Source organism: Chroicocephalus ridibundus, chromosome 16 (genome assembly GCF_963924245.1).
Source record: "Chroicocephalus ridibundus chromosome 16, bChrRid1.1, whole genome shotgun sequence".
Taxonomy (NCBI): Eukaryota; Metazoa; Chordata; class Aves; order Charadriiformes; family Laridae; genus Chroicocephalus; species Chroicocephalus ridibundus.
Genome location: NC_086299.1, coordinates 5,645,771 through 5,671,064, shown reverse-complemented (window position 1 = coordinate 5,671,064; position 25,294 = coordinate 5,645,771). Strand labels below are relative to the sequence as shown.

Genomic DNA, 25,294 nt, shown 5'->3' with positions numbered 1-25,294 from the left:
TTTGGACAGAACTCAGCCTCATTCAACTGGGGTAAAACTTAATATTTATTGAAGACTAGTTGGGACAGTCACAGTGGACAGAGACTACATAAGGCCTTGCTCACCCTTAGTATGAGTCCATTGCTCTAGAGGAGCACGTAACAGATCGCTGTATATCGCTACTGATGTGCAATGGAGATGCCCTGTTGAGGCGAGAACTGGATTTGTACAAAGCGCTGACTGCACACTGCAGTGGGCAATATCCTGCCCCCAGGGATTCGCTGTAACAAAACCTACACTCACTCTCACACATGAGCGTACACGGGAACAGGCTCTGGCTCCACATTCCAAGTCAGTTCTATGTACAGTGGTAAGAGCACTTGAAATAAAGAGGCAGCAGCTGCTCTACATTCACCCGGAAGGCCAGCTGAAGAGACGGTTATCACGGTATGGTTTGTGAGATATCTTATTCCACTGGAAGATCAGATGAGGCTTGAAGGCAAGGAAGATTTGAAGTCAGGTGCCTTTGTGGGCTCGCTCTTCTACATACAGCTGCATCTGAAGGAGAAACAAGCATCAGCTCCCTTTGATATGCAGGTAGGTGAATGGGAAAAGAAGTCTGCAACAGGCTAAATAGGAAGAGTTTGTCCCTTCCCCCATAACCAGGTTTCCTATTTTACTCTGAGGAGTCTTGCCCTTGTTTTGATTAGTTGCACAGGCATCTGCAAGACTAAGCTACTGCTCAGCAATATTAAAACTTGCCCTACAGAAACCGCAGAACGACATGCAGTATCAGCCACCCCTGGGGCCAGAACGCTCTGCTCACCTTTAAGATATCAGATGTCATCGTTTTCAAGGGAATAAGCCGGGGGTCATGCATGTGCACATCTTGTTCGTCAGCGAGGATCCACGGGAAATCCTGTGGGCAGGAACACAAGGTGCTTTGTTTGCAGCGAGGCAGGCGGCCTCTGTAAGGTGAGCTCTGAGCTCTCTTTCTCAGCACTAGGTCAGCATTAAGTGAACGAGAGCTCTAGTAGCTGAGGGAAGAAACAGGTAACTCAAACCTTTCATAACAGCAAAACTTAACGCTTGCACACTTGGCCTAGACTCAGCATAATTATCTTCAGTTACAGCATCAAACAATGATATTAACGTGCTTTTACTTATTTCAAAGCTGGCATTTCACTTCTTTAGAAGATATACTCTTAGCTGTCCTGAGCCAGCACATTCTATTTGTTACACCAGTATTTAACTGCAACTCCAAAATGCTTAGGGCATGGGTTTCTGTCCTGCCTTGCATGTTTAAAGCTTGACCTACTGTACTACCAGTTTCCATTACTAAGCAGTACAGAGCAAACTTCCCCTTTGAAACAATTTTGTACTTCACTAGCTTGCTGTATTGTGCCTTAAGACACCCAAAATAAGTTGGTTTAGGGAAAAAAGTTTCCCTGTACCTAAGCAAGGATTCTTTAAAAAAAAAAGTCTCGCTTTAAAAAGTGATCTGCATACACTTCCTGCATGATAAAATCTATTTGTGCACCCAAAGCCCACTAGTTACTGACTCTTAGTCTTCCTCGCTATTTATAAAGAATCAGCCATCCACACATGGTGGATGTGAAACAAGGGCTTTTTTTGTTACTGTTACTTGGAGTACCTATTCTATATGCCAGAGCACTTTCAAGTGACTGAGCAGGCATTCCGCGGTAAGAATTGTTACGAACTTCAATTCAGGCATTGAAGCAGCTATTGTCTGCGATTGTGGCTGGTGTGTGGTGAATGTGCTTAGTCACCTCACTAGCGTAAGCCACTTTAACACATGCAAAGCAAAGCTGTGAAGCGCATCATGTGAAGCTAATGTAGGTGTTCAAAATATCTAGTGGCCTTAACCTTAGAGGTGCCAAAACTCTGTAATTTCCAGTCTTTGCTCTGCAGGATCCTCACACACAGTCATGTAACCAAAGGTATCACTCACCTTTATCACCTGGATCTTTTCCATATTCCGCGTGGCAGCCTCCCGTGTGTGAACCAGAACTGTGAAGGTGCAACCTGCAAGAGAAATGGTAGGCTCCAGATCAGGGGACAACTAACAGAAGACGGGACACTACCTGTTATTGTTGCAAGTCAAGCAAGGCCGTGCTATTAGGCTGTGTGGACATGTTTGTTTACCCGGGGGATTGTTGTCAAGCACAGCATCGCACACGCTGATCTTCAGGATGAAGGCACGCAGTAACTGCTCCACGTGGGACAGCAGGGACTCCGAACTGTTGAGGAGACAGTTGTTACTGGCATGCAGCAAAGTACAGGGGCCTGGAGCTGCTTCCAGAGCAGCTCTGCAGAGGCAGGTGTTGGATGCCGAGGGTAGGCAGGAATGGAAACTTTACCTAATGGAAAGAAGAGGTGGCTGGGTGATCTCGAACACAAATCTCTCCACAGGGTGGTGCTCTTTATCCAGGATTACAACTACAACTTTCTCCACATCATTCTGCAAGAACAAAGATTGAAAAATGCCTTCCTTAAAAGAAGCTGTCTTCTGCCCCCAGTCTGCTTCATGTACTGCTGATGAAGTGGGAATATGCCGATTTGTTGTGGCTCAGCACTAGCAGTTACCCAAAGCTTGAGCACTGTCAGATTATTATTACCAGTTAGAAAAAAATGCTTTTGCAAAGCCATTTCTTGCTGGATGGTGAACTGATAACTTATTGCTAAGGCCTGGGGAGATGAAGTGCACTAAATAGTACATTTCTTTAGATACTGTTTTGGAACAAAGGAGGAAATGTACAGCTATCTCATTGCATCACTCAGGAACGGACAATGATGAGGAAGTTAAGATATGCTTAGACTGTTGGCAGTACATAGCAGCTTTGTACTACTGCAATGTAAAACCGACCCATTTCCATTCTTTAAACGTGCATTAAGGTTGTCTGTAAAGAGTAGTGAATGCAAAAGTCTGCCAGCATCCTACATCCTGAAAAGTATCATATGGCCATACCTTTCTCTCACAAAACCTAGAGTTCAAACCTACTTTTGCTTGCTGGCTTACAGCAAAGCATTCACCATTCTGCCAGATAAGTGCTTAAACTTAAATGTATTCAAAAGCAGCACGTGAAGTTGACATGTAGGATGACGTAACTGAAAATATATAGCTGTACACACAAGTGCATGTATTAGATGCACCTAAATGCCAATGATCAGCAGTAAGGCTGGGCCTTAAGTGCAAGGAAAGGTTATGGATGTTATTTTTGTTAGTAACTTTATCATCTCGCATATTGTGTATGGTAAACTTGTAAATAAATTTTGCAATGAACACAATATTTATGTCCTCTTACTTTCCATCAAAACCAACGGCAGTACTTTTGGCCAGGTCCCTGATATGATCTTACCTTCTCAAGCAGCGGCTTTACACAGTGCAGTGTGTCCTGGATGTACTGATTCAGCTCCGGGTGGCAGGACATCTGCAGCAAACACAGTGAATAGTCAGAGCTGTGTCCTGATGCAAACCAGGACAATGCTACACAGGGAGATTAAACAGAAGCACCAACATGTTACAAGGCACTTTGAATCATGCTTCAAATAGAATTTTTCGCCGCTAAAATGCCGCTTCAAACCAGTAATTCTTTCATGGAAGGGTTAATTAGCTGAGGCAGATCACTGTACCCACACAGTTCTAGTATATTGGCAATATATACCCACAATAGCATATGGGGAATAGTATATTCCAACCATCTCAACTTCCTAGGAAGCATGCTTTCATGTTACCTTACTGCACATGGCTGGGGAAGCCTTCTACTACTGTTGTCCATGATCTGCTTGTTCCATGAGTACTGCTGTATCCTCAGCTATGAGGCTGTTTTCCCTTTTGACAGGAACTAAGTTCTCTTCAAAAATGAGTTTGCACATTAAAACAAACTCTGGAAGTGATTTAGTTTGTTCTGGTGAATGTTGACTGATCCCCGCTATTTTGCTTCTCCACGTGGCTGCCAGCTTCCAGGAAAATCTCCTACCTGGACAGGTACATTGTATTTTTTCCTCTTCTGAAAGATCCCAATAGGGTAAACTTCTCTGACATACAAGATAAGGTGAACAGCCACTTCCAGAAATTCTGAAAGAACATCTGCAACAACTGAAAAACAAAAGTAAAGGATGCTGAAGTGTAGAGGGGGGGAAGCACGCAGAACAATACCATATACTCATAGCAATTTTTTTTGAGGTATTTTTCCCTGAATAAATTTCACCTGCTTCCCCTTAGCTGCAGGAAGTTTAGGGGCAGAGCAACCCTCCCACAGCAATTCCACAAAATCATGTGCCAACAGGCAGCCTTGCGAGCATACCAGTTCACAGCGTAGCACAACACATTACCTTGCCCAAAGTTAAGGTCCTGCCGCGTGAGAGTGGTCATCTTTCCCAGAACCTGGAAGTAATCACAAAAAGAATGTCTACCCTCTGGCTCCTGTATTATTAATACAGTCAGCTCATGGAGCCATCCACTGCCCTAGTGCCACTGAGCTCAGACCTCAAAAAACTTTCCTCTGCGCTTAGGCACAAGCATAGGAACACTGCCACGACACATCCGCAGGGCCCACTGCGAAAGGTTTAAACACTCTCCATAACCACCAGGACGGCATAAATCACCAGTAGTACAAAACCCAAAGACAGTATCATTGCTGTTTTCTGTCCCACACCTCAGATAGATAGAGAGATCACTCATAATTCCTGGGTTTTTTTTAATTGTGTATTATTTAATAAAAAAAAAAGTAGTGAAAAATCTGTCCAGTTCACAGTTCTTCACTGTCTCCCTCCCTTTTTGATGCATTTTGCTGGGACTGGAAAACTCAATTCCCAAGACATAAGGAAGTTTAGACAATCACTTTTTAGTAGTACAAGAAACACTATTATTTTTAAAGCCACACAAATGTTCCCATAACATATTAGCACATACCCCTTTTCTAATCCCTATATCCTATTATAAACACAAGCACTTGTCAGTTTTATGGGTTTATTTTCACAACACCACCGTGAAACATTACTTGTTCCACTAGGATCTGCATCTTCCATTGACACCACACAACACAGGTACTCATCTGCTGTCCCACTACCAACAGCTTCAGAGCATCTCTCTCTCTAGTCCCAAGGAAACCAAACCCTGCACAGCTGCATAATTAACACGGAATCTGTCACACAGAATGGTGGAATATGTTGAGTTGGAAGGGACCCATAAGGATCCTGGAGTCCAACTCCCTGCAGGACCACCTAACACTAAACCATATAACTAAGAGCATCATCCAGACGCTCCTTGAACTCCGACAGGCTTGGTGCTGTGACCACTTCCCTGGGGAGCCTGAAATTTGTGACAAAGGGCAGCACATTAGATGGGCAAACTGAATACCATATGCCGACAATCAAACAGCAGGCACTGGGGATCAACTTTCCAACAGCTTTCCTTATATAGGTGCCTTACGTGCTTTAAGCTACACTGTGCATAATTTTCTACTACAAATTTTAATTTGTTTCATTATTTTGTCCATACTCTTTGCACGCATGCAAACGCTAACCACTAATAGCAGCACCATTGTTCATAAACTGTGTATGTCTTTAAATGCCTCCAGGCGCACCCTGGCTCCATCAGCACACAGGTGTCTTACACAGACCCCTGATAAGCCACAGGCGTCCAATCAGTTGTTTAGCCACTGATTTTCAAGCTGCTTCAGCTGCAACAAACCATGTTTTTCAGACCTACAAAGAATTCAACCTTCATAAAATAGGGAGCTACTCTCCTCTCCCTTTTTAAATCAGAATCTTACCACTGTATACAAAGGCTCCCTGGAATATTAGTGATCTGCTACATTAGAATTAAGATACTTAGGCATCTCTCTCCCACCTCAGCTGAAGAGACTCACAAGTTTGTACAAAAGATCTATCACAGTAGCATAAAGAAGCTGTGTTTTTAGGGGCTTATGCCCACATCCTCACCTAAACATCCCCCTTCCTTAAACTGAGGCCCCAGTGAGGTAACAGCACACCAAGAGACCCATCCTTAAATGCAGTCACAAGGTCAGGCCTAAGAGCCACACATCTCAGGCTGCCTCAGCTCCAGGCTTCGGATTAACTGACTGGAGCGACGCTGCAGCTAACAGCCTTTCATCCGTTCAGTTGAATTTGCCGTCCTAGGTGCCAGTTGCCAGAGAAAGCCGTCCCACGTCCCCACAGCAGACCGCACCGCGGGAAAGCGAGGAGGCATCAGGGAAGAGAAAGCCTGCCCTTCCTTCGGGGTGCTTTCCGGAAGCCAGCAACCCCTTACAGCAGAAATTCCCGCAGGGAAGCAGAGGAGGCAGGGGCCCTACGTCGTTAGTAACCGCCCCCCCGCCAAGACCGGCCGTGCCTGTTGCCGGGCGCCCGCGCCAGCCCCGAACGGCCAGCCCAGGCCCCGGGCAGCGGCCTGCGCCGCGCCCTGCCCGCCGCGGGGCTCCGGCGGGAGCACCAGGCTGGTTTCTCCAACGACTGTGCAGACGGGAGGACAGACCTCGGCTGTGGGCACAGGGACGCGCTCCTCACCCCACCGCCATCACTTCGGCATTCCCACCGACGCCTCCGAGGCGCTCAGCACCGCGCCCTCCCCGAACGGGGCTCCCCCCGCCCCGGAGCCCCCCCCCCCCCGCACAGCCCCCCATTCCGCCGGTGCCCCCCCGTTCCGTACCGCTCCGCTCCGCACCGACCCCGCCGCCGTCCCTCACGGCCGCACGCGCGGGGGCCGGCCGGCGGCGCGCCCGTGTGACGTCAGGGCGGCGGGCGGCCGCAGCGCCCCCCGGCGGCGGGAGGAGCGGACCGGGGGAGCCCGTCCCTGCCGCCCCCGCGCCCCCCCGGCCGGCGCCCCCCGCCCAGCGGCCGCGCTGCGGCGGGGCTGGGCGTTCGGTGCAGGGAGCGGGGGACGCTAGTGCCCCTGGCCCGCTTTCCCACCCCGTTACCGTAAGGCGGGGGGCGCCGTGCCCGCCCCGCCCCGCCGTGCAGGTGAGCGGGGCGCCGGCCGCCACCCCACCCCACCCCACCGGGGCCGGGCCGCCCCGCCTTTGTCTCCGTCCTTTGTCTGCCCCGGGCAGGGACCGGGCCAGGGACCGCTCCTGCCACCAGCCCCGCGCACCCTGCGCTCCCGCACCCCTCCTCCTCCTTCGCACCGGGCACCCCCTGCACCCCCCTACAGCATCCCTGCATCCCGCTCCCCCTGCACCCCCCTACAGCACGCCCGCATCCCCCCACAGCACCCCCCGGACCCCTCCGCCCCTCCCATCCCCACCTCCCCCCGCACCATGCACCCCAGTCCCCCGGGATTCCCGGCGTCCCCGGTTCCTCTCCGCATTCCCCCACTGCCTTCCCCCTGTCTCCTCCTCCTCCTCTTCCTCCTCCTCCTCCTCCTCTCGGGTTTGAACACCCCCTGCCCCCCCCGGCAGACCTGCCTCCCCTCCCGCTGCATGCACAGCCGCTGCCCTGCCCTGCCCTGCCTGCCGGGCTCAGCCCAGACCCCGGAGCTGCGGACAGGTAGGCAGCGCTGCCCGCACCGCGCTCACCTTGCGGGGTGAGGGGGGGGCGGGGGTGCGTGTTCCACCGGGCTGATTTCCCTTTGCTTTCGCAGGGACTGGGGAGGAGGGGGGGGGGGCACTTTCCCACTTTCTGTGCGCCCCGGAGGAGACAAAGGCCGGTGGGGGACGGGGATCCCCGGTGCTGCCGCCGCCGGGACGCCCCCGGTGCGCGGTGCCTCGGGTCTCGGCGGCATCGCTCGGTGGCAGGAGCCGAGCACCGAGCCTGGACAGCGCCGGTGCCGGTGCCTTCAGCCAGCTATTGTCACCCGTCCCCGGGAGCGGGCTCCAGACTCTCCCGCTCCCGCCGCCGTTCTGCCAGCCGGCTCGCCCTCGGCGCGGCGTGCAGCGCCGTGCACCTTGCAGGGGTGTGCGGTGTGGGACTGGGGGCTTGCGCCCCATCACCCTACTCCAGATCCCTCCTACTTCAGGGGCTACTGCGAGCTCCCTCCCGAGGTGGCTCCCCCCTTCCCTGGAAGCAGAGTCACCTCGGCCGGAGGCATCGTCCCTCTGTCAGGGAGCTGCTGAGCCCCCCACACCCACCGGGGTACGTCCCGGTGCTGAGCCAGTGCCGCCGCGGAAAGTGGCCGAGGGGTGAAGGAAGCTTTTCCCACCGAGTCATTGTGTTTGCAGAGCCGTGTGCTGCCACGCACGGAGACCCTGTGTACCCGCGGGTTGTTCTTTTCCTCTGTTGATAAAAGTGAGATCTCATTTCTGAATTAAATCAATTTGGCATCCGTTAATGGCTTATTACAGCTAGTAATTCATCATGCAGGATTTAAGTGACATTTATCCAATTCACACCTGAAGTCTTCCGTCAACCAGAGGGTTTAATGGAAATGGGTTTGTATTCCCATATCCTCTCCCTTGCAGGAAGAGGCATTAATCCTACACATTTTGGTTCAAAGTGAGAATGACATGCAAGGAAAAATGTTGAAAGCCACAGCCTAGCCGTTCTGCCAGTCGGGACACATCCACTTCTCCGCCCCAGTGAAGATAGGACCAAATCTGCCCCCATTCTTCCCTGTCACACTGGCGGGTGCTTTCCAGCCGGGTGAGCAATGACCTTTGCTATTGATTGTGTCTCATTTGTCACTAGGCATTGTGCATTAAACTGGAGAGTCTTCTCTGCTGTGCTGACAGCAAGCGACTCTATCTTGGATGCTAATCTCAGGCTCATTGCTATTTTAATCTCATTATTGGGTAGAGTAGACTCTGTTTGATAGCAGGTTGCCTATGATGGCTGTGTCAGCCACTCCGTGAAGTCCCAGGGGGAAGCAGAGCAGAGGGTACTGCATATTCATTCATATGCCCCTCTTCCCCTTGAAGACAGTGACTTGCAGGGCTGCTCCGTCCCTGGGGGATGTTGGTGCTGTATCCCCCGGGCTCGTGCACTGGCATTGAGAGCAGTGAAGCTCTCTGTGCGGGTCAGGATAGACACAGGAGCAAGGGTGCCATGGCTGTGGCTGAAGGCAAGGGGCATGAAGTGACTTGAAGGATTTGCAAGCTGTCCAGTGTTCATCAGAGCCAGGGTGTTGGAGCTTAGCAGTGACCTAGTGACAGGTACAAAACTGCCACCTTACAAGTCCGGGCTGCAGGAGAGGGTATTTCCTGAGTTGTGCTGTGTGAACAAGCCACTTGTGTCCTCGGTGATTAGGAAGGCAGAGCGCAGTTTGTCTGCCCGAACAGAACGCTGAGGGGAAGGGACTGCCTGGGCCAATGGGTCAGCAAAACCAGAGTCCCAGTTCCAGCCCTTCAACTAATGTTAAGTGAGTCACATTTCAGATGGTCACTGGATATCGGTTGCCCCAGGGAGATGCTTTGTGGAGGCACAGGGGCAGCTACAGCTACTGCCCAACCCCCCCTGCAACCCCTAGTCTCTATGTCCTGTCTTTTGTGCCAGTAGTGCAATTAGTGTGTTAGTGAATTTGGCCCTTTCTACAGTGGAGTGCTGTTTAGTGATAGCAGAAAGTGAGAGAAAACAACACAAGCAAAAGGAAAGCAGATGTTTCAAAAGGTGGTGGTGGGATTCAAGTAGCCTAGCCTAAATAGCTGCAGAGCCGAAATGTCTCACACCAAACACAGTCACAAGGGACAAGGAAACTGTGGAGTTAGATAAATATGAAAGGCAAGGTAGGGAGAAAAGGTGACGATGGACACAGGAAACCTAAGAAAGGAGACCGGCAGCTCCAAAGAGGGACCCAAAAGGACTGGAGATCTGTGAGCAGGGGACTCTGCTGCTCTGTCATCCCAAGGATGTCTGGGCCAGCAGCAAAAAAAATATTCTTTACGAAGAAAATGTGGGGGGAAAAAAAAAAAGAAAAAAGAAGGGTGCATATAAGATTACCTGTCTGCTTTTGGGGACCCTAGAAAGCTGGGAGAGATCCCTTTGGGATGGGAAAGTCTTTTGGCAGATTGTATATGAAGCTTCCCAGCATTTGCCTCCAGAAACAGAAAAACAGATGGAAAGAGACCCAGCAGGGAAGTGCAATCTCATTTATCTGCACAATGCCATCCTCCTGGCTCCAGCCAGCTCTCTGCATGTCAGCTACCATAGAGCCTACCCGGTCCATTCCGCTCCAGGCCTTCCCAAGCCCATCCATCACCCTATGGCTTCTTATTTACAGGGAGCCTGGCACACAAAGCTGGGTTTATTGTCTATCGCCCCTGCCACACATGCATATACACACAACATCCATGTAGATGCACGTACACTTTGTTTATTGCTGCAGCTTGAGATTGTCTGGAGTCCAGGAAACCTTTACACACTCCTGCCAAAGTCTGAGCTTATCAGAGCCAAAGAGAAATCTGGCCCAGAGTACGTGCTTGGGTCTAGCTTGGTTCAGCCCTTGAGCATACAAACTGCAACATTTGTGGTCTGGGGTGATAAAGAATCTTGATATTGTCTACTTCTCGGTTCAAGAGAAGAATATAAACGAAAAGTTAAAGCTAGGACTGTCAGCTATCATGTTTTAAGTCAGATATGTGAATGACATAAACAATCTGATGTTCCTGCTTTGTCAAATACAACCCAAATGCAGCAGGGGCAGTCTCAGAGCCTATTTCAGAGTGAAAGTGACATTAACTGTATTTATAGGGGGCAAACAAACACGCCTGAGTTTCTCTGTACCTGCTCAGTCCATGGCTGCCTTGCAGGATTACAAGCAGAGAGCAGAGTAATAGCAATTATATCAGTGAGCCTAGAGACAGAGACTGCTCACAGGGAAAGTTAGTCAAGATGTAAAAAAAACCCCCTAATTTCCCTTACATGGTTGTGACTATCTACTACTAACCCAAAATGGATCAGAAATACTGTCTGAGAGACAGCACTGCAACTCACTCATCAGCCCTGAGCCTGCACCCTGGGTAGCTCTAAGGCCTTATCTTTCCTTTACACATTTTCTTGTTAGTAGGCAGATTTTCTACCTCAAGACGCAGGTGGCTCATAATCCTGAGGGTATATAAAGGAAGTGCAAGGCATGGGGTGGAGTAAGGAGGATGTAGGTCTGGTGCTGTGAAGAACTACAGGGGCAGCTTAACTTGGCAAGTACTTCATCTATTTCCTTTATTAATATATGAACCCTAAGAAGGGGATGAATTCTGGACTTGTAACATGTGTGTTTGTTTTAGAGCAATGTATGAAAGGCATCTCCTTACAAGACCAAACTTCTTTTTGCCTGGCATATGTCTCAGGGTAGAATTTCACCCTTTAGAGAAAAGGTGCATCAGCAGTGCGAGAACATTGCTATCACCTACATTAACAAGCCCAGGGCTGGCACAAACTTCTTTTGTGAACTGTGGTCCTGACAGGGAAGAGGGTGGAGTTTACTTTGGGGCTCAGACACTGGTGCTCAGAACTAGGGATGCTGTTGTGTCTTCTAGCTGCCTTTTGGAAGCGTGAATTTTACACCTTCTGTAGGGTAAGAAAAATAAAGGAGGTAGGAAGAGGCCCTGAAGTTAAAGATAGATCCTGACATGGAAACAAGTGGTTAAGAGAAGGCTGGGACTTCTCTGCCTCTGGCACAGCAGTGTTGCATTAACCCAAGGCAGCAAAACTTGTCCATGTGCTGTTTCGGTTTGGCAAACAGCTCAGACCTCCCCCGCAACAGTGCAGTACAGGTATTTATCTACATTATTAATGCATGATTCCCAGTGACAGAGTAAGACAGCATGTTAGCCTGCCCTCTCAGCTAGTGCACAGATGAGGTAACCCATGTGCTGTAGCTGCACTTTTATCCTGTGTCATGCCAACAAGACAGCTGGGCAACTTAAATAAATACCCCCTACACTTTGAAGCAGACCTTCTGTTTAACTGCCCTGCAGCATTTAGCTGCTTTCTAGCTCCTGCTGAACACCAGAATCTGCAGCTAATATGTCTGTCAGGTTCACCATCAAAGGGCCCGTGTCTGTGTGAGTGAGATTGGAGACACCTGCCTTGCATTCTCTTTGCACTTGTTCTCTCCTCTTGGCATTTTGCCTACAGATGAAAAGGTAAGATGCTGTTTCCAGCTCTTTGAGTTGTTCCGAGTGATGCCTTGATCCAGCTGGTTTGCTCTGGTTCTTAAAGACAAAATCCTTGGAAAAAACAAGGACCGTGGATGCAGAGCTTGGGTTTTGCTTGGTTGCTGTTTGTTCCATTGGTTTTGAAGCAGGACTTCAAGTGCTTTGTTAATAGATTCAGCTGTTGGTCTAGTTTTCCTTTGTCCCAGACAGCTGCCAATAAAATACTATTTCATAGTGTTATGCCTTCAAATGAGCTACCCAGCACATCCTAAATCCGTCCTCAAGTAGCAGTTTGTTGTCCTTTGTGGCCAGTTTTTCAGACACTGCATTAAAGAGAAGGCTGCTGTGCTGCCTACCTCTTTCCAGGGGAGGTGTGAAGTGAAAATTTACTCCCAGGCTCTGAGCAATAATGGAGATGAATCTTGGAAAGGCAGAATCGGCTGGTGAATGAGTGAGCAGGCTTTTCAGTTAAGAGGATGAAGACATCTCCCTCTAAACACCCCAGATGCTCCATGAGGCTGGGGCCTCAAAACGCTCCACATCTGTCTCATAGGTGGAAAGGAAGAGCCAAGGCCTTTCTTAGGGTGTCTCCAGTCATCTCCACAAAAATGCACTGAAATTGGTCTCAAAGGTGTTATCTGCTGCCTTTCACATGTGACAATGGCTGGTCAGGCAGCAAAGCACCTGGAGGAGGGAGTACAAGCCATTGTAATTATGCAGCAAAGTGCTTCACCTGATGAACAAATGGAAACCAAGTGCAACTGGGGGCTGGGGTGTGGGAAGGATGGGGAGGAGGTTGAAGGAAGAGCTGTGGCGTTGTGACAGCATATCTCAAATGCAAACATAGGCCTTGTTTTCTGACCATCAGTGTCACAGGGAACTCTGGCTTTAAGCGTGCCTTCATGCTGCCCAACTTGAGATGGACAGTCTGAGAAAGCTACACGAAAGTGAAAAGCTGCACTGGAAATGCTGAAAATCCCTTTCCTTTTTTCATGGAAAAATACAGGGGAGAATGACCTAATTAGAGAAGTCTCTGGCTTGTGCAGTGTCTCAAAAAGCCATATCTCATAACACAAACACAGGGATGAAGGAAGACCCTCAAAAATATTACAGTGAAGCAGAATGAATGAGAATAGTGTGCAGCCATTGTGCTGAGGGACTCAGTTTCAGTGTTCTTTGGACTTAAATTACTCCCCCCAGTGACAGCCTCACCTGGTGGGGTGAGGTGAGGTGACCCGCGCAGGGTCAAGGAGGGAAAGTGGGACAAGCTAGAGAAAACTCAGTCTGCCTCCCTGCCCCTTGATCTTTAGACCAGCATTCCTTGCTCTCCTGACAGCAGATTTGTTTCTCTGCTATGCTGTGAGGTATCGGCACAAAATTTCCTGAATTTTTTTTTTCTGCCCTTGACCAGTTTCAGCCACCCTGAAGCAGTATGTGTGTGCATGCGCATGTCTCTGTCTTGAGCTGCTCAGGGCTGTTGCTGGTCCTGCGAGGCCACCATCTGCCTCCAGTTCTGTTCATCTTGACATCTTCATTGCAAGGAAACCAGCTGTGAGGAGGGGCCAGTGCCAGCCAGGCCCAGGATGCCAACCTGGCAGCAAACAGCCCTAGCCAGACAGCTGGTGCTGTGCTGGCGGCTCAGGAGCTGTGGCCGGCAGGAGCCAGCCTCCCCAGCCCCTCAGATGGTAGGCTGTGAATGGGAGGGTAGGGGGGCTAGTCGGGAATCAAAGGGAAATGTCCTACTGATTGATGGCCCTCATTTGCACATGAAACTGGGACCTCTCAGCCCTGCAGGCCCTGCACGTGTGCCTCAGCTGCTGTAACCAGGGCTGGGAGAGGAGGAGGTAACCAAGAAGGGAAAAAAATCACTTCCAGCTCTGGACACCATAACTGTTTTCATCGAAGTGTCCTAAGTCTGAATCTTGCTTGCCTTTACAGTTCCTAGAAGCTGGTTGCTTATTTTTTCTTCTTCTCTTTTTTTTTTTTTTAATTGCAGGTGAGGCAGAGCACCCAGGATTATGGCAACTTCTTCCACCTTCTTCTCTTCTCTCCTTTTCCTGTGCATGCTTGTTCTTTCTGACATCAGTCCTGCAGTCTCCCTGGACCCTGGCACAAAGGTCAAAAATGTCCCAGAGAACAACAACCATCTTCAAAACCAAGAGATGTGGCTGCAGCAGCCCAGAAGTGGGCACCACCACAAGCATGGCTTGGCCAAGAAGGAGAGGGTCCATGCCATGACTCCTAGAGGGCGGCCAGCTGGGGAAGAGACCCTCAGAATGGGTAGTGGAGCTCCAGTTGCGGAAGAGTTGGCAGCAGAGGGACAGCCAGCAGCCCTGAAACAGAATAAGGATGTGTTCCTGGGGTTTGAATTCCCATATCCTGAGAGGGAGAACCAGTCCCCTGGGTCTGAGAGAGGAAAGAAGCAGAACCGAGAGCATCGGCGACACAGCCGCAGGGACAGGCTGAAACACCACAGAGGTATTTGAGCTCCAAGGGAAGCTGAGGCTGTTGGGTCAGTGGAAATGAGTGTCACTTGTCTGAGGGCAAGAAGATGCAGCTGTGGTTGAGCCACATGGGTATGTGGAGGGTGTGGGATGTGTGCTTGCTCTGGGGAGAAATCTGCCAAACAAAAGAGGCACAAGAAAAAAGGGGAACTCCAGACCAGAGGTCTCTACTGCTGGCTGCAATTTTGGGAAAATGACCTGGTTTGCCTTACAGGGGCAGCTCTGAAAGTTCCTAGGCCTTGAGGGGTTGTTTTAGGGTGGCCTTCTTTGTTTTTCTGCTTTTTTAGCAAATGGTTCAATTTATGAACAAACATGCCCAAGCCATGCTCAATCTCTCCACTGACTTCGAAACACGACCAGAACTAGAAATAATACAAAACCCCTACTCTGCTTGAAGATCAGCTTGTTTTGATCAGAGCATGTGTTCTTATACGTTTATGCTGAACTACAAAAAATACAAATTTTGCCTATGTGAAATTGCAGTAATTACTTTAAAATGTTACTTGTTTTTGACTGGGACCTCTTTCCTTTGGGGGTCAAGTTGTGGGTGTGCGTCTCTGTGGTATGGTATGCTCGGTGTGGTGAGTCTTTGGCACAAATTGCCTGGCTTTAATAGAACTAATCTACACTGTTTGACAAGCCGGGTGTCAGTATCCCTGAGTTCCAGCTATCACGCCTCCCTGCGTCAGTAAGAAGAGCTCTATTGTTTTCCCAGGGGACCAACTAATCAACTCACGTTAACCAATATAGAAGAGTATGCAACAAAGCTGGTTTGAAGCAATATTTGTAGACTACAAAATAAACCTTGTTTCTTTGGTTTAACTTAAGGTTTATATTTAAATTAATACTTAGGAAAAGCAGGGATATCTGTGCAGATGTTCTTATTTCAAATTAGGTAGGTCCTGACTTGAGCTAAATTAAAATAACCCACTACTAAAATCAGATAAGAATGTGTTTACAAGTATTTGCAGCAGGTTAATCCATTGGGTTAAAAATGGTAAAACAGGTATATTTTGTACTCTTGAGACCAGAAGAAGGAGGTCTTTGCTTCTTAAGCAAGAGATAGACATATCTTCAAGAAGGTATGATTATGTATGACTTAAGTGTAAAAATCAAGATGCATATACTCTGGACCTGCTCTACCACTCTAATTTAATAGCACATGACTCTGTTTTACACTGATCTAAACATCAGCTCAGGATGGTAGAACACTGGCCGGTGGCTGGATGAAATCTGAATTCCATTGACTCAAATCTATGGCATACAGAGAGAAAAGGGATGAGAAAGCTAATGCTACTGTACCTGTTGCCCTCTGCAGGGAAGACTCCTGATGCTGGGCCAAGCTCCCTGTACAAGAAACCTGAAAGCTTTGAAGAACAGTTTCAAAACCTCCAGGCAGAGGAAGCTACAAGTCTGACTCCCACCATGCTTCTCATCACTGCACTGGAACTAGCCGTTTCCACAGAGGAGCCTCCTGTTCTTCCGGCCACATCACCACGGTCACAGGTAAAGAGACAGCCGGTAACTGCACTGTACCTCTGATGCAGAGAGAAATCAGCAGCTAAGGTCCAGTTTCCCTTTTATCTTTTTTTTCTTGCCCCCCCCCCCCAGCTAGATGTAAGTGCTAGCTTAACATCAAAGCCCTCCCTCAAAAGCAAGAACTCTGTCTTAGACACATCTAAACACACCTTCTTCATAAACATTTACTTTAGTTGTTTCTCTTCCCTGCCTTACCTCTCCCTTCGCTAGCCATCTTCATTCAGCTTCAAGGATCAGAGAGGCAGTAGGAGCACTTGGGTGAAGAGGCAGCATGTCCTAATGCTCCTTGCTCGCCTTTTGTCCTCACATAGAAGCAGTGGAAATTTCCCTCTTGGCTTCAGCTGCAACAAGGGAAAACTCTTCCCTTTTGAAAATGAGATGCTAAGAATCCCCAGTGGTTGAGACGGGGGTGGAGGGGAGTGGGGAATCATAAAGCCTTTTTAAGGTCTAAAAGCACCAGGAAAATTTACAAAGACTTCAGTGTCACTACAGAAGTGTAATCCGTTGTCTCTTTGGTTTCTTGTGGTTTGCAGGCCCGCCTCAGGCAAGATGGGGATGTGATGCCCACCCTAGATATGGCACTCTTTGACTGGACAGATTATGAGGATCTCAAACCAGAAATGTGGCCATCTGCTAAAAAGAAAGGTGCAAAACCTCCCTGTCCTCTTTCCCAAAAGTTATTCTGTAAGGCTTGTCCCATGGTTAGTGTTCACAGATGTGCTGAAGGATGTGAGATCATAGTGGTGGGGAAAGAGACAAATAAGGATAATGCTGATTGTGTTTTGTGCTCAGTTTCAGAATGTTTCTCATTTTGGATGCATAGTTTGAGGGCAGAGGAAAAATGATAGATGGAGGGTTGAGAAATTGTGAGGAAATTAGACTATGAAGGTTTGGAGTTCAAACTTTTGAAGTTTGAGGCTGTTTTTACCCTGGAACAATATAGTCTCCAAAATAAAAACACTAGCATGAAATTTTCTATCCGCATCTGTTTTTTCTATAGAAAAACGCCGCAGTAAGAGCCCCAACAGTGGAAATGAAACTGTGACAGCTGAAGGAGAGCCATGTGATCATCACCTTGACTGTCTCCCAGGTCAGGATCAGCTTGGTAGAGTCATTTCTCCAAACATGAGATTGTTTGAAATCCAGACCAGGTTCTAATATAAGTAGCCTTATATCTAACACTGATAGAAAGTGGTACGCGGAGGGAAGGGCAGAGGCTTTCTCAGCATGTTGTGGGAACAGATGATGCCTGTACCACGGAGCTGTCATGGGTGTCAGTAGCCCTACAAGGGAAGGGGATAAATGAGCTGTGCTGACCCTTGTTCCTGTGTTGCAGGCTCTTGCTGTGACTTGCGTGAACACCTCTGCAAACCACACAATCGAGGCCTTAACAACAAATGTTATGATGACTGTATGTGCACTGAAGGTGAGTTCAGCTCTTTGCTGTCCCTGTTCCAGCTGGCTTTGTAGGTGGCTGCGTTAACTCGGAATGGTGGCTTGTACATGAAAATAGGAGCCAAACTCTGCTGCTCTTAGCCTTTCCCTGACACTGACTCACAATGTGACTATTGAGTCAGCTAGGATATCTTGTTTCCCCTCTTGAAAACAAAAATCCTGATATCCACAAACCTTATGCCTAACATGGCTTTCCTGAGTTAATTTCAACTGAACTTGTAGCAATTTAGTAGGTGTGGGCAGGACACAGACTTTTGTTTCTTAAAACTGTTTCTGAAGAATCCACAGCAGCCCTTAATAGACAGTTGTATTATGAAGATGTTGAAAGGCACTCTTCTAGTCTGAACATGTTCAGGATCAGCTCCAGGCACTGGGACTTGTCTGCCAGAATGAAATTCTGGTTGCCAAGTTTTGTGACCTGCGTTAGGTATCTAGTGACTTTGACCAGGTTATTCACCTACTTTTTACCCAGTTAAACAGACTGCTTTTCTGGGGTTGCAATGTTAAATGATAGTCTTCACCTTGGGTGTGGCGTGTAACACTTGAAGATCCCCATCAGATATGATGTTCTGATAGATTAGCCTAGAAAAGTGTTTCTGCAAGCCTAATGAGGGCTGCCCCTGGCCCTGCTGTATACTTAACCTAGTTATAAGTGTATGCCAAATATGCATCCTCTGTAGCCTTAAAAAGATCCCCAGAGATGTAGGGTCCAGACATGAGAGACAAGATGCCTAGATAAGAGCAGAGCTCTGATCCTGTGTGCTCTCCTTCTGGGAGGCCAGCCTGCCCTGGGGGGATTGGTAATGAGGGGCAGAAACCCAACTTCAAGGTAGCCGGTCTCAACGTAGCCCAGGGACATGCACTCCAAAAGGCTGCTCAGTGACCTGTGACATCGGCTGGGTCTCCCGTGTACAAGTACTCACGGACAGTTTATGGGCTGTCTCATTATAAAAGCTATAAATCTTCAGCCTCCCCCACTCTGGGGGTGCTGGCACTGTTGCTATCTGCTGCCTGCTCTGGAAATAAAAAGAGTTGCGGTTTCTAGGATGATCAGATCAGCTCCTGCCAACCCAGATGACCAGGTCCTGGGCTACTGGAAATCAGGCTTTCATGAGAATTATTTACACATAGGCTGTACGCTGTTTGGCCCAACTAGCTACGCACTCTGGTGTAACGAAGTCAGACAACAGACACCAAAAGATAAACCTATCAGTGCCAGAAACCAATGAGTTACCCTGACCAGAGGCTCCCGTTGCCTTCCACTGCCGTGGGAGAATATGTACTGATATTTTTTACAAATAAAATGTCTTTTTTTTCCCCCTTAGTACTCATCAAAACTGTATCACATAGGTTCCTTCAGACCCTGCACTTTGAGCATCCAAAGCAGAGAAACTGAAGGAGATCAGCAGTGAGCTTTGGGTCAGACCTCCCACTAATAACACTTCAAAGTCTCTTCCCTCCTCTCCTGAAGCTTCAGGGAAATAAATAGCAAGGGGAGCTCCCTAGCCATTGCTGCTGCACGTTGAGTCTATAGTAATTTCCCAATGGAGAGATCACTTAGATGGTAATGGGAAGTAATAGGGGGAAACCAAGCAGGGCTTCCATAAAATCACTGGAAACACTCAGGATAATTCATTGGTATTTCAAGAAGCCAGTGAAACCTTCTGCCTGAGCCAGTGAATCCCAAACCAGAACAGTGAGCCAAACAGAACAGCAGTGCCCAGGAAGCAATATGACCTGCCCATGCGAGGCATTTCTCTGCCGCCTAATTTGACACAGTCCAGGCTTCCCAGCACTGGGACTGTCCCCACTGGAGTGGGCTCTGTTAGGAACTGAGGCTGAGAACTAATTGTTTGATGTTACTGCTGTAGTGAGCCCTGGTCCCTCCTGCTCACTTACGCATGTCTTTTCCATAGGGCTGCGCTGTTATGCTAAATTCCACCGGAACCGAAGAGTGACCCGGAGGAAAGGGCGCTGCGTGGAGCCTGAATCGGCCAATGGAGAGCAGGGATCATTCATTAATGTTTAGGGGGGTGGGACTCCTGCCTGGATGGTCAGCTGCTGGGGTCAAGCTGTTTATACCTAGCAATGGGAATTAGAGGAAAAAGTCAAGCAAATGACTGAAGCTGCAGGCTCTGAACATGCCAGGTTTCAAGAAGACTGAGGCTCATGTTAATTATAAATAGAGTGGCCTCAGCCTTTTCAGGACAGCATTCTCCTTCCCTTCCCTCAGCTCATTCCTGCCATTGAGCCAGGTTCCCTCTGCCAGTTAGTAAGAGATGATCCTGACTAACCGTTCTGATGGTCCTGGCAGGAAAAGGCTCTGCAGTTTCATCTCCGCTCAACAGAGGCAACATATTAAAGATCCTTCAAGTCAAAGGGGATAAAGCTTAAACTTCACCCCTTAACTATTGCTTGAGAAGAAAGGCAGATCCTTAAGGATCAGAGGTTCCTACAGGATAGGAAGCTTGTAGCCTCCAGGCAGAATCAAAGATAGGGGAACAGATCAGCAGGAAGCTGGCTGCCTAGATGAGAGGGCAGAGCTGACAGAGCTCTTGTTCTCTCCCTTGTTCACTGCTACAGACAGGTATTCCCTAGCTGTTACATACTACCACTTCCTACTTGTCTTCTTTGGGACCATTCAGTCCCACTCCTTCCTTCCTTCCTTCCTTTCTTGCTTCCAGAGAACCACCTGGTTTCTGCAAGGATGTAGCAAGATATCCCAGCCTGCGGCTCTCACTCATTTAGTTATGCTGCCAAGTCTGTTATTTTTAATTGTTACTTTTAGAAGCTTTCTGGGGAAGTGATAGTTTTCCTAGTGAGCCAAAAATAAAGTTTTTGGTAACAGGAGATAGGGACAGGCTGTTCCGTTGTAGTAAATCCTGTGACATGTTGCATGTGTGTTTCCATGATATGTAAATAAAGATATGATAGATATCCTTTGTGCAACTCTTCTGCTTCTTTGACTGGACCTAAGGATGTGGCAGGAACCAGAAAGGCCTATGAGGGAGCTGGCCAGCAGGTAGCACTGATGACTTCAGGTAAGCACACAGCATAATTGTCCCACTTTTGGTAGAAAAAAAATTTTACCCAAATGGGGGATCCAAGCTTCCCTGTATACTCACTCAAATTGCAGCTAACAGTCAGTTTCTGCCTGGTGTAACCACCCAGATGTTTAAAACTTCTTTATATTACTACTTAGTTACTGACTTCAGTGATATATTAGAGCAACACAGGCTACCTGTGTTAAACAGGAGTAGTGTTCGTTGGTAAAGATGTTCTTTTCTACTGCTAACACACCTGCTGGGAGACAGCTCTGAAGCATTTTATAGTCAAGAACCTGGAGATGTACAGCACTTCTTGTAGGAACAGAAATATTAATCCTGGTGCTGTGGTTAGATTCCTCCTTATGCTGCTTCCCTAAACCCCTCTGTGTTCCATTTAGGGAGGAAAATCTCCATTTTGTACTCCTGTTTCTGTTGTAGTGTCACTCTGCATTGTGTATTCATTCAAATGCTATTAGCATAATAGTTTACACCTCTAATATGAGTTCCCAGTCATGACTACAGAGATATGCTATGAATGCAATATTAGTTCTGACCCACATACACCTGCACTGCTAGGAGGTACACTAAAGGAGAAATTTGTAGAGGAGCATTTAGGCAAAACCTGCCACTCGGTTGCATGTAGCTATTTAGATTTCTGCTTGCAGCATTACAGTCTTAGCTCAAAAGGCAGGAGTAAAGAAAGGTGGTTTGGCTCCAGCTGTATGCCATGGCAGCAAGGATGCAATTTGTTAACCCAGAGAGAGAAATGCAGCCCCTCCCTCAGCCCAGATGCGCAATAGTGGGTGGTGCTGCCAGTGGTATTGTCAGTGGAAGCATAAAGGGAAAAAGGCCTTAATTGATCACAGCTAATTGCAGAGCTCTCAAACCCTGGTCTGTGTGATGCTGATGAGAACCACGGGCACAGCCAGGTTTTGATACCACACTGCTTTCCAACATAGGAGCTGAGATCTAGGTGGAACACGCAGTGGAAAGAAAGCAGAAAATTTTGCAGGGGTCTTTATCCTTTGTGATGCAGGTATTCATTGCCCCATAGGCTACATACAGAATCCTCGTAGGATCTGGGCAGTGTTTTGGGCAAGACTGTGTTGCGAATCATGTGAAATACAAGCATGGTTAAACAGCAAATCTGAATTTAAAGCCACAGCTTTTATACTCCAAAATCTTTAGCGCTTGCTTTTTCAGCTTTTAGTCTGCTATTAATTCTGAATATGATGACTGAAACAGATTACTCTTAATTGGTGGGATTAGTTAAATGTCTAAGGTCAGTGAAAATTGAGTTAATTATTATAAATCAAGTCACAAGATTATTGGACTGACTGCTCGCATTGCAGCTTCAGAAAGAGAGACCATGACCAAGACTCATTCTTTCTGAATCAAACTGTGATGTTACAGAGGTGAAGCAGAAAGGGTGAGCAGCAGCACAGGCACACGGTACATAGCCACAGTAGCAGGAAAAGAATAAGACAACCTGATCTACACATCAGCCAGATCAACTGCTGCCTTCACAACTGCAGTACAAAGGAAAGCTGCTGAGTAAATAACATGCCAAGGTGTGGAACAGAAGACGAGCCTGTGATATAAAACCCCAGGGCAACATTTATACAAGAAGTCCAACCCACTTCTGCATGTAGCAAAGCTTTTTAGTGCCGCTCGGTGATGCCTCCAGAGCATGACAGCAGCTGCAAAGCGATAGTATCACTGGGTTGCATTCAGCAACTTTAACCTCCCTTCCCAGTATCTCCCAGTTGCAGCGCAGTCAGTGACAGTTCTGCCTTTGGGGACATGAGGTCTGAACAAGAGAGAGGGAGACAAATGTCTTGATTTATATGTTCTTCTCAACTGATTGTTTGAGAAACTCAAATTAAGAATTCACACAAGCTCAGCTTCTTCTCTACTGCCCCCAGAGAGCTTAAACCAGAGCTTTTGCAAGATATTCTATTGTCTTGAAAGGACTTTGGACCAGACCCAAACCAGCCATAGCAGGGCTCGGGGGAATAATTTTTAAAATTAATTGTAGGGTGTGCAGGCAAGAAAGGTGAGTGACAGTGTCCCCACCTGAACTCCTGCTCTACAACTGCTGCTGTTAGCAGCCTCCCAGTGAGTCCAAAGGGTATGCATCATTTTAAACCGCTTTTCCAAAGGTGCGAATCATTAGACATGGAAAAGAGAGGACAGCGTGCTGATTTGACATAATCATCTCAGCAACTGCCTGCTCTGCAAATGCTGTTGCATCTCAGGGATGTTGCTAGCATTTGCTAAAATGATGACTGCAAGGGAGACAAGAAGTGGAAGCACAAATTAAAACACTTAGGAATCATTCTGTCTCAGGTCCGTAATAGTCTGCATTCATTTTAGCTTGGGGGTGTTTTATTGAAACCCTCCCACCGCCACCCCTCCAGTAATTACTCTGTTGTCAATCCACAGCGTGTGAAAGTGCTTCAATTTCAAACTCATGCTATACTAAATCGTTCTAATCCATGCTGGTCACTCTCTGCTACATAAAGCCTGGAAAAAGCATTGCTTTCACATTTTTTTTATCAGCAAAAATGAGGGATGTTGTTTTTGTGGAATATCCTGAGTGATCATATGTACCCCATAAACCCATTTTTGGTATGTCACTTCATTTCCTAGAGTGCCAGTGAATCTTTAAGAGTAGTCCCTCAATGATATCTCAAAGCTCTAGTTAGATTAATTCAAAAAACAGGAGCAGCTCTTCCTTGCTGAACTTGGAAAAGACTTTCAAGCGTGCTTGTCAAGATACCACATTAGTGTAACCCTCTCCACTCCCCAAATTGTCTTGCCTTAGAATGTTTTGCAGTGAAGTTGCAGGAGGACTCTCCACACCAGCATGACAAAATGCCTTCAGTTTCCCCTCCAATCCAATGTTTCTGCTTGCTGATTTCCGATTGGGATTTAAAAAGGGGTTTGTATAGCCAGGACAACTTCTATATGCTCTCCCTCACTGCCTATTCAGAAATGCTCTATCGATAATATATGCATTTGTGCTGAGCTGATGCCTTCATTGCTCTCAGCTCCACAGCCAGGGGCACAGCTCAAAGACGTCAGCGTCAGCTGCGGTCTTTAGCTACCTTCAGACTAGACCCCAAGTGAGGGATGCAAAGGGTCGAACTATGGGGGATGGGCTTGTCTCCATCCCCATGGGCCAGATAAAGACAGCAGGAGCAATTGTATTAGCTCCTCTGCTTCCCCACGGAATTGCTATCACCTTACCCACCAAGGGTACAGTGTCCTGAAAATGCAAAGGAAAGCATTTCTGCCTTATTAGCCTCACTTTTATGCTGTCAGGAAGGGAGCCAGCTGTGTATTAGGTTTTTACTCAGTCTGCACAAGACATACCACCTATATATTTGACATAGAGCAGCTAATTGTTGGATATTAGTTGCAGTGAGCTGAACTCACCTGGACCAGTCTTCTAGTCAGGAAAATCTCCGTGTCCTGTTTCTAGTTTCCTGGGTTGTCTGCTTCTCCCTGCAGGTCTTCTTTAACTTGCTGCTTATCTTTCTCACCATGTTTATGTTGCTTTGAGTTATCAAGCCTAGGGAAGGGAACAGAGACAGCAGGTTACACAGAGTCAATTTACAAGGTACAAGCAAAGCAAAGCAGAGATAAAAAACAGCCAACCCCCCAGATCAGATAGGTGTGAGACGTGCAAATGCATAATGTCTATCATAGCTCTCATTGTTTTCATATCCATGAGATCATTAAGACATTTCTAAGTCCCTTGAGTCCATGACATGCAAGCCTAGGATATAATAAGCAGGGCTGAATTAATTGCACGATACATTGATGAACAAAATGAAATAAAGCGCTTTTATTGTACAAGGGGAAACGAACACTTTGCATTAAACAGCAGTCCCATCAATCCAAATTATGGCTCATGCTGCATAAATGATAATGAGACTGTCTCACTCAGACTGGGTGAGAATGCTGAAAGGAGCAAAGACGCCCACATACTGCTGCATCTAAACAGTGCTTATACTTAAACTGGGGCAGTGGAATTTGTCTTTATAACAAACAGTTCTCCTTTTATAGATACCTATCCTGGCAGAAGGGTCTCCCTATTGCACTCTGCACACAAAAACTGGGCCAGCAGTATGGCTATTTGAAATCTCTCTTTATCTTTTCCCCTACCCCAGGTGTTACATCTTCTTTTTGTAATTTAGGGTAAAATCCAGTCCTTGACATTACTGGAGCCCCTAGCATTGATGCCACTACTTCTGTGAATAGAGGCTGAGCTTCCCTGCAAGACACAGAAAAGGAAATGAAGTCACAGCTGATGTGGCATGTGGCAATAGATGAATTATATTTTAATCTTTCATCTGGTAAAGTGGCACATTCAGAGATTCCCGGGGGGGGGGGGGGGAGGGGGGGGGACACGACACTTTCACAGTTTGTTTTTTTTTTACTGCTTTTCTGTGCTATGGAGACAGTCAGTTTTGTTCTCCTGCTTCCTCTGGTTAGCATTTTCTGTGTTGTTTCATTTTGGCATTTAATAATTTGCCTTGGGAGATCTTCAAGCGTGCTTCATATTAGCAGTCAATAGCACTAAGGGAAGTGAAGGACAGGCTAGATGGGGCTACATTTGTGGCTTGTTTGAGAATGTCTGAGTGTAGGTTCAGCACTGCACGATTCTCATGCATAACCTTGCACTGCATGGCTT

At 47.6% G+C, this 25,294-nt stretch overlaps 2 protein-coding genes across 3 annotated transcripts; one reads left to right on the top strand and one right to left on the bottom strand.

Annotated features, from left to right (window-relative positions):
- Nucleotides 1-27: 27 nt before the first annotated feature.
- MAD2L2 (mitotic arrest deficient 2 like 2) lies at nt 28-7,313 on the bottom strand. Of its 2 annotated transcripts, none has more exons than XM_063353623.1 (9): nt 7,277-7,313; nt 4,336-4,387; nt 3,981-4,099; nt 3,360-3,431; nt 2,361-2,461; nt 2,146-2,240; nt 1,952-2,025; nt 806-898; nt 28-537 (listed from the first exon to the last, which is right to left on the bottom strand). In XM_063353623.1, the coding sequence occupies exons 1-9, from the start codon at nt 7,277-7,279 to the stop codon at nt 496-498; spliced, it is 651 nt and encodes a 216-aa protein (XP_063209693.1). In that variant the 5' UTR covers nt 7,280-7,313; the 3' UTR covers nt 28-495. The 2 variants fall into 2 exon arrangements, with proteins under 2 accessions (XP_063209693.1, XP_063209694.1); XM_063353624.1 differs by lacking the exon at nt 7,277-7,313 and adding an exon at nt 6,671-6,764.
- Nucleotides 7,314-7,369: 56 nt separating this feature from the next.
- On the top strand, nt 7,370-20,489 carry DRAXIN (dorsal inhibitory axon guidance protein). Its single transcript, XM_063353621.1, has 7 exons — nt 7,370-7,506; nt 14,044-14,525; nt 15,870-16,057; nt 16,624-16,735; nt 17,091-17,180; nt 17,427-17,516; nt 19,462-20,489. Exons 2-7 carry the CDS (start codon nt 14,066-14,068, stop codon nt 19,572-19,574), a joined length of 1,053 nt encoding a protein of 350 aa, XP_063209691.1. The 5' UTR covers nt 7,370-7,506; nt 14,044-14,065; the 3' UTR covers nt 19,575-20,489.
- Nucleotides 20,490-25,294: the final 4,805 nt, after the last annotated feature.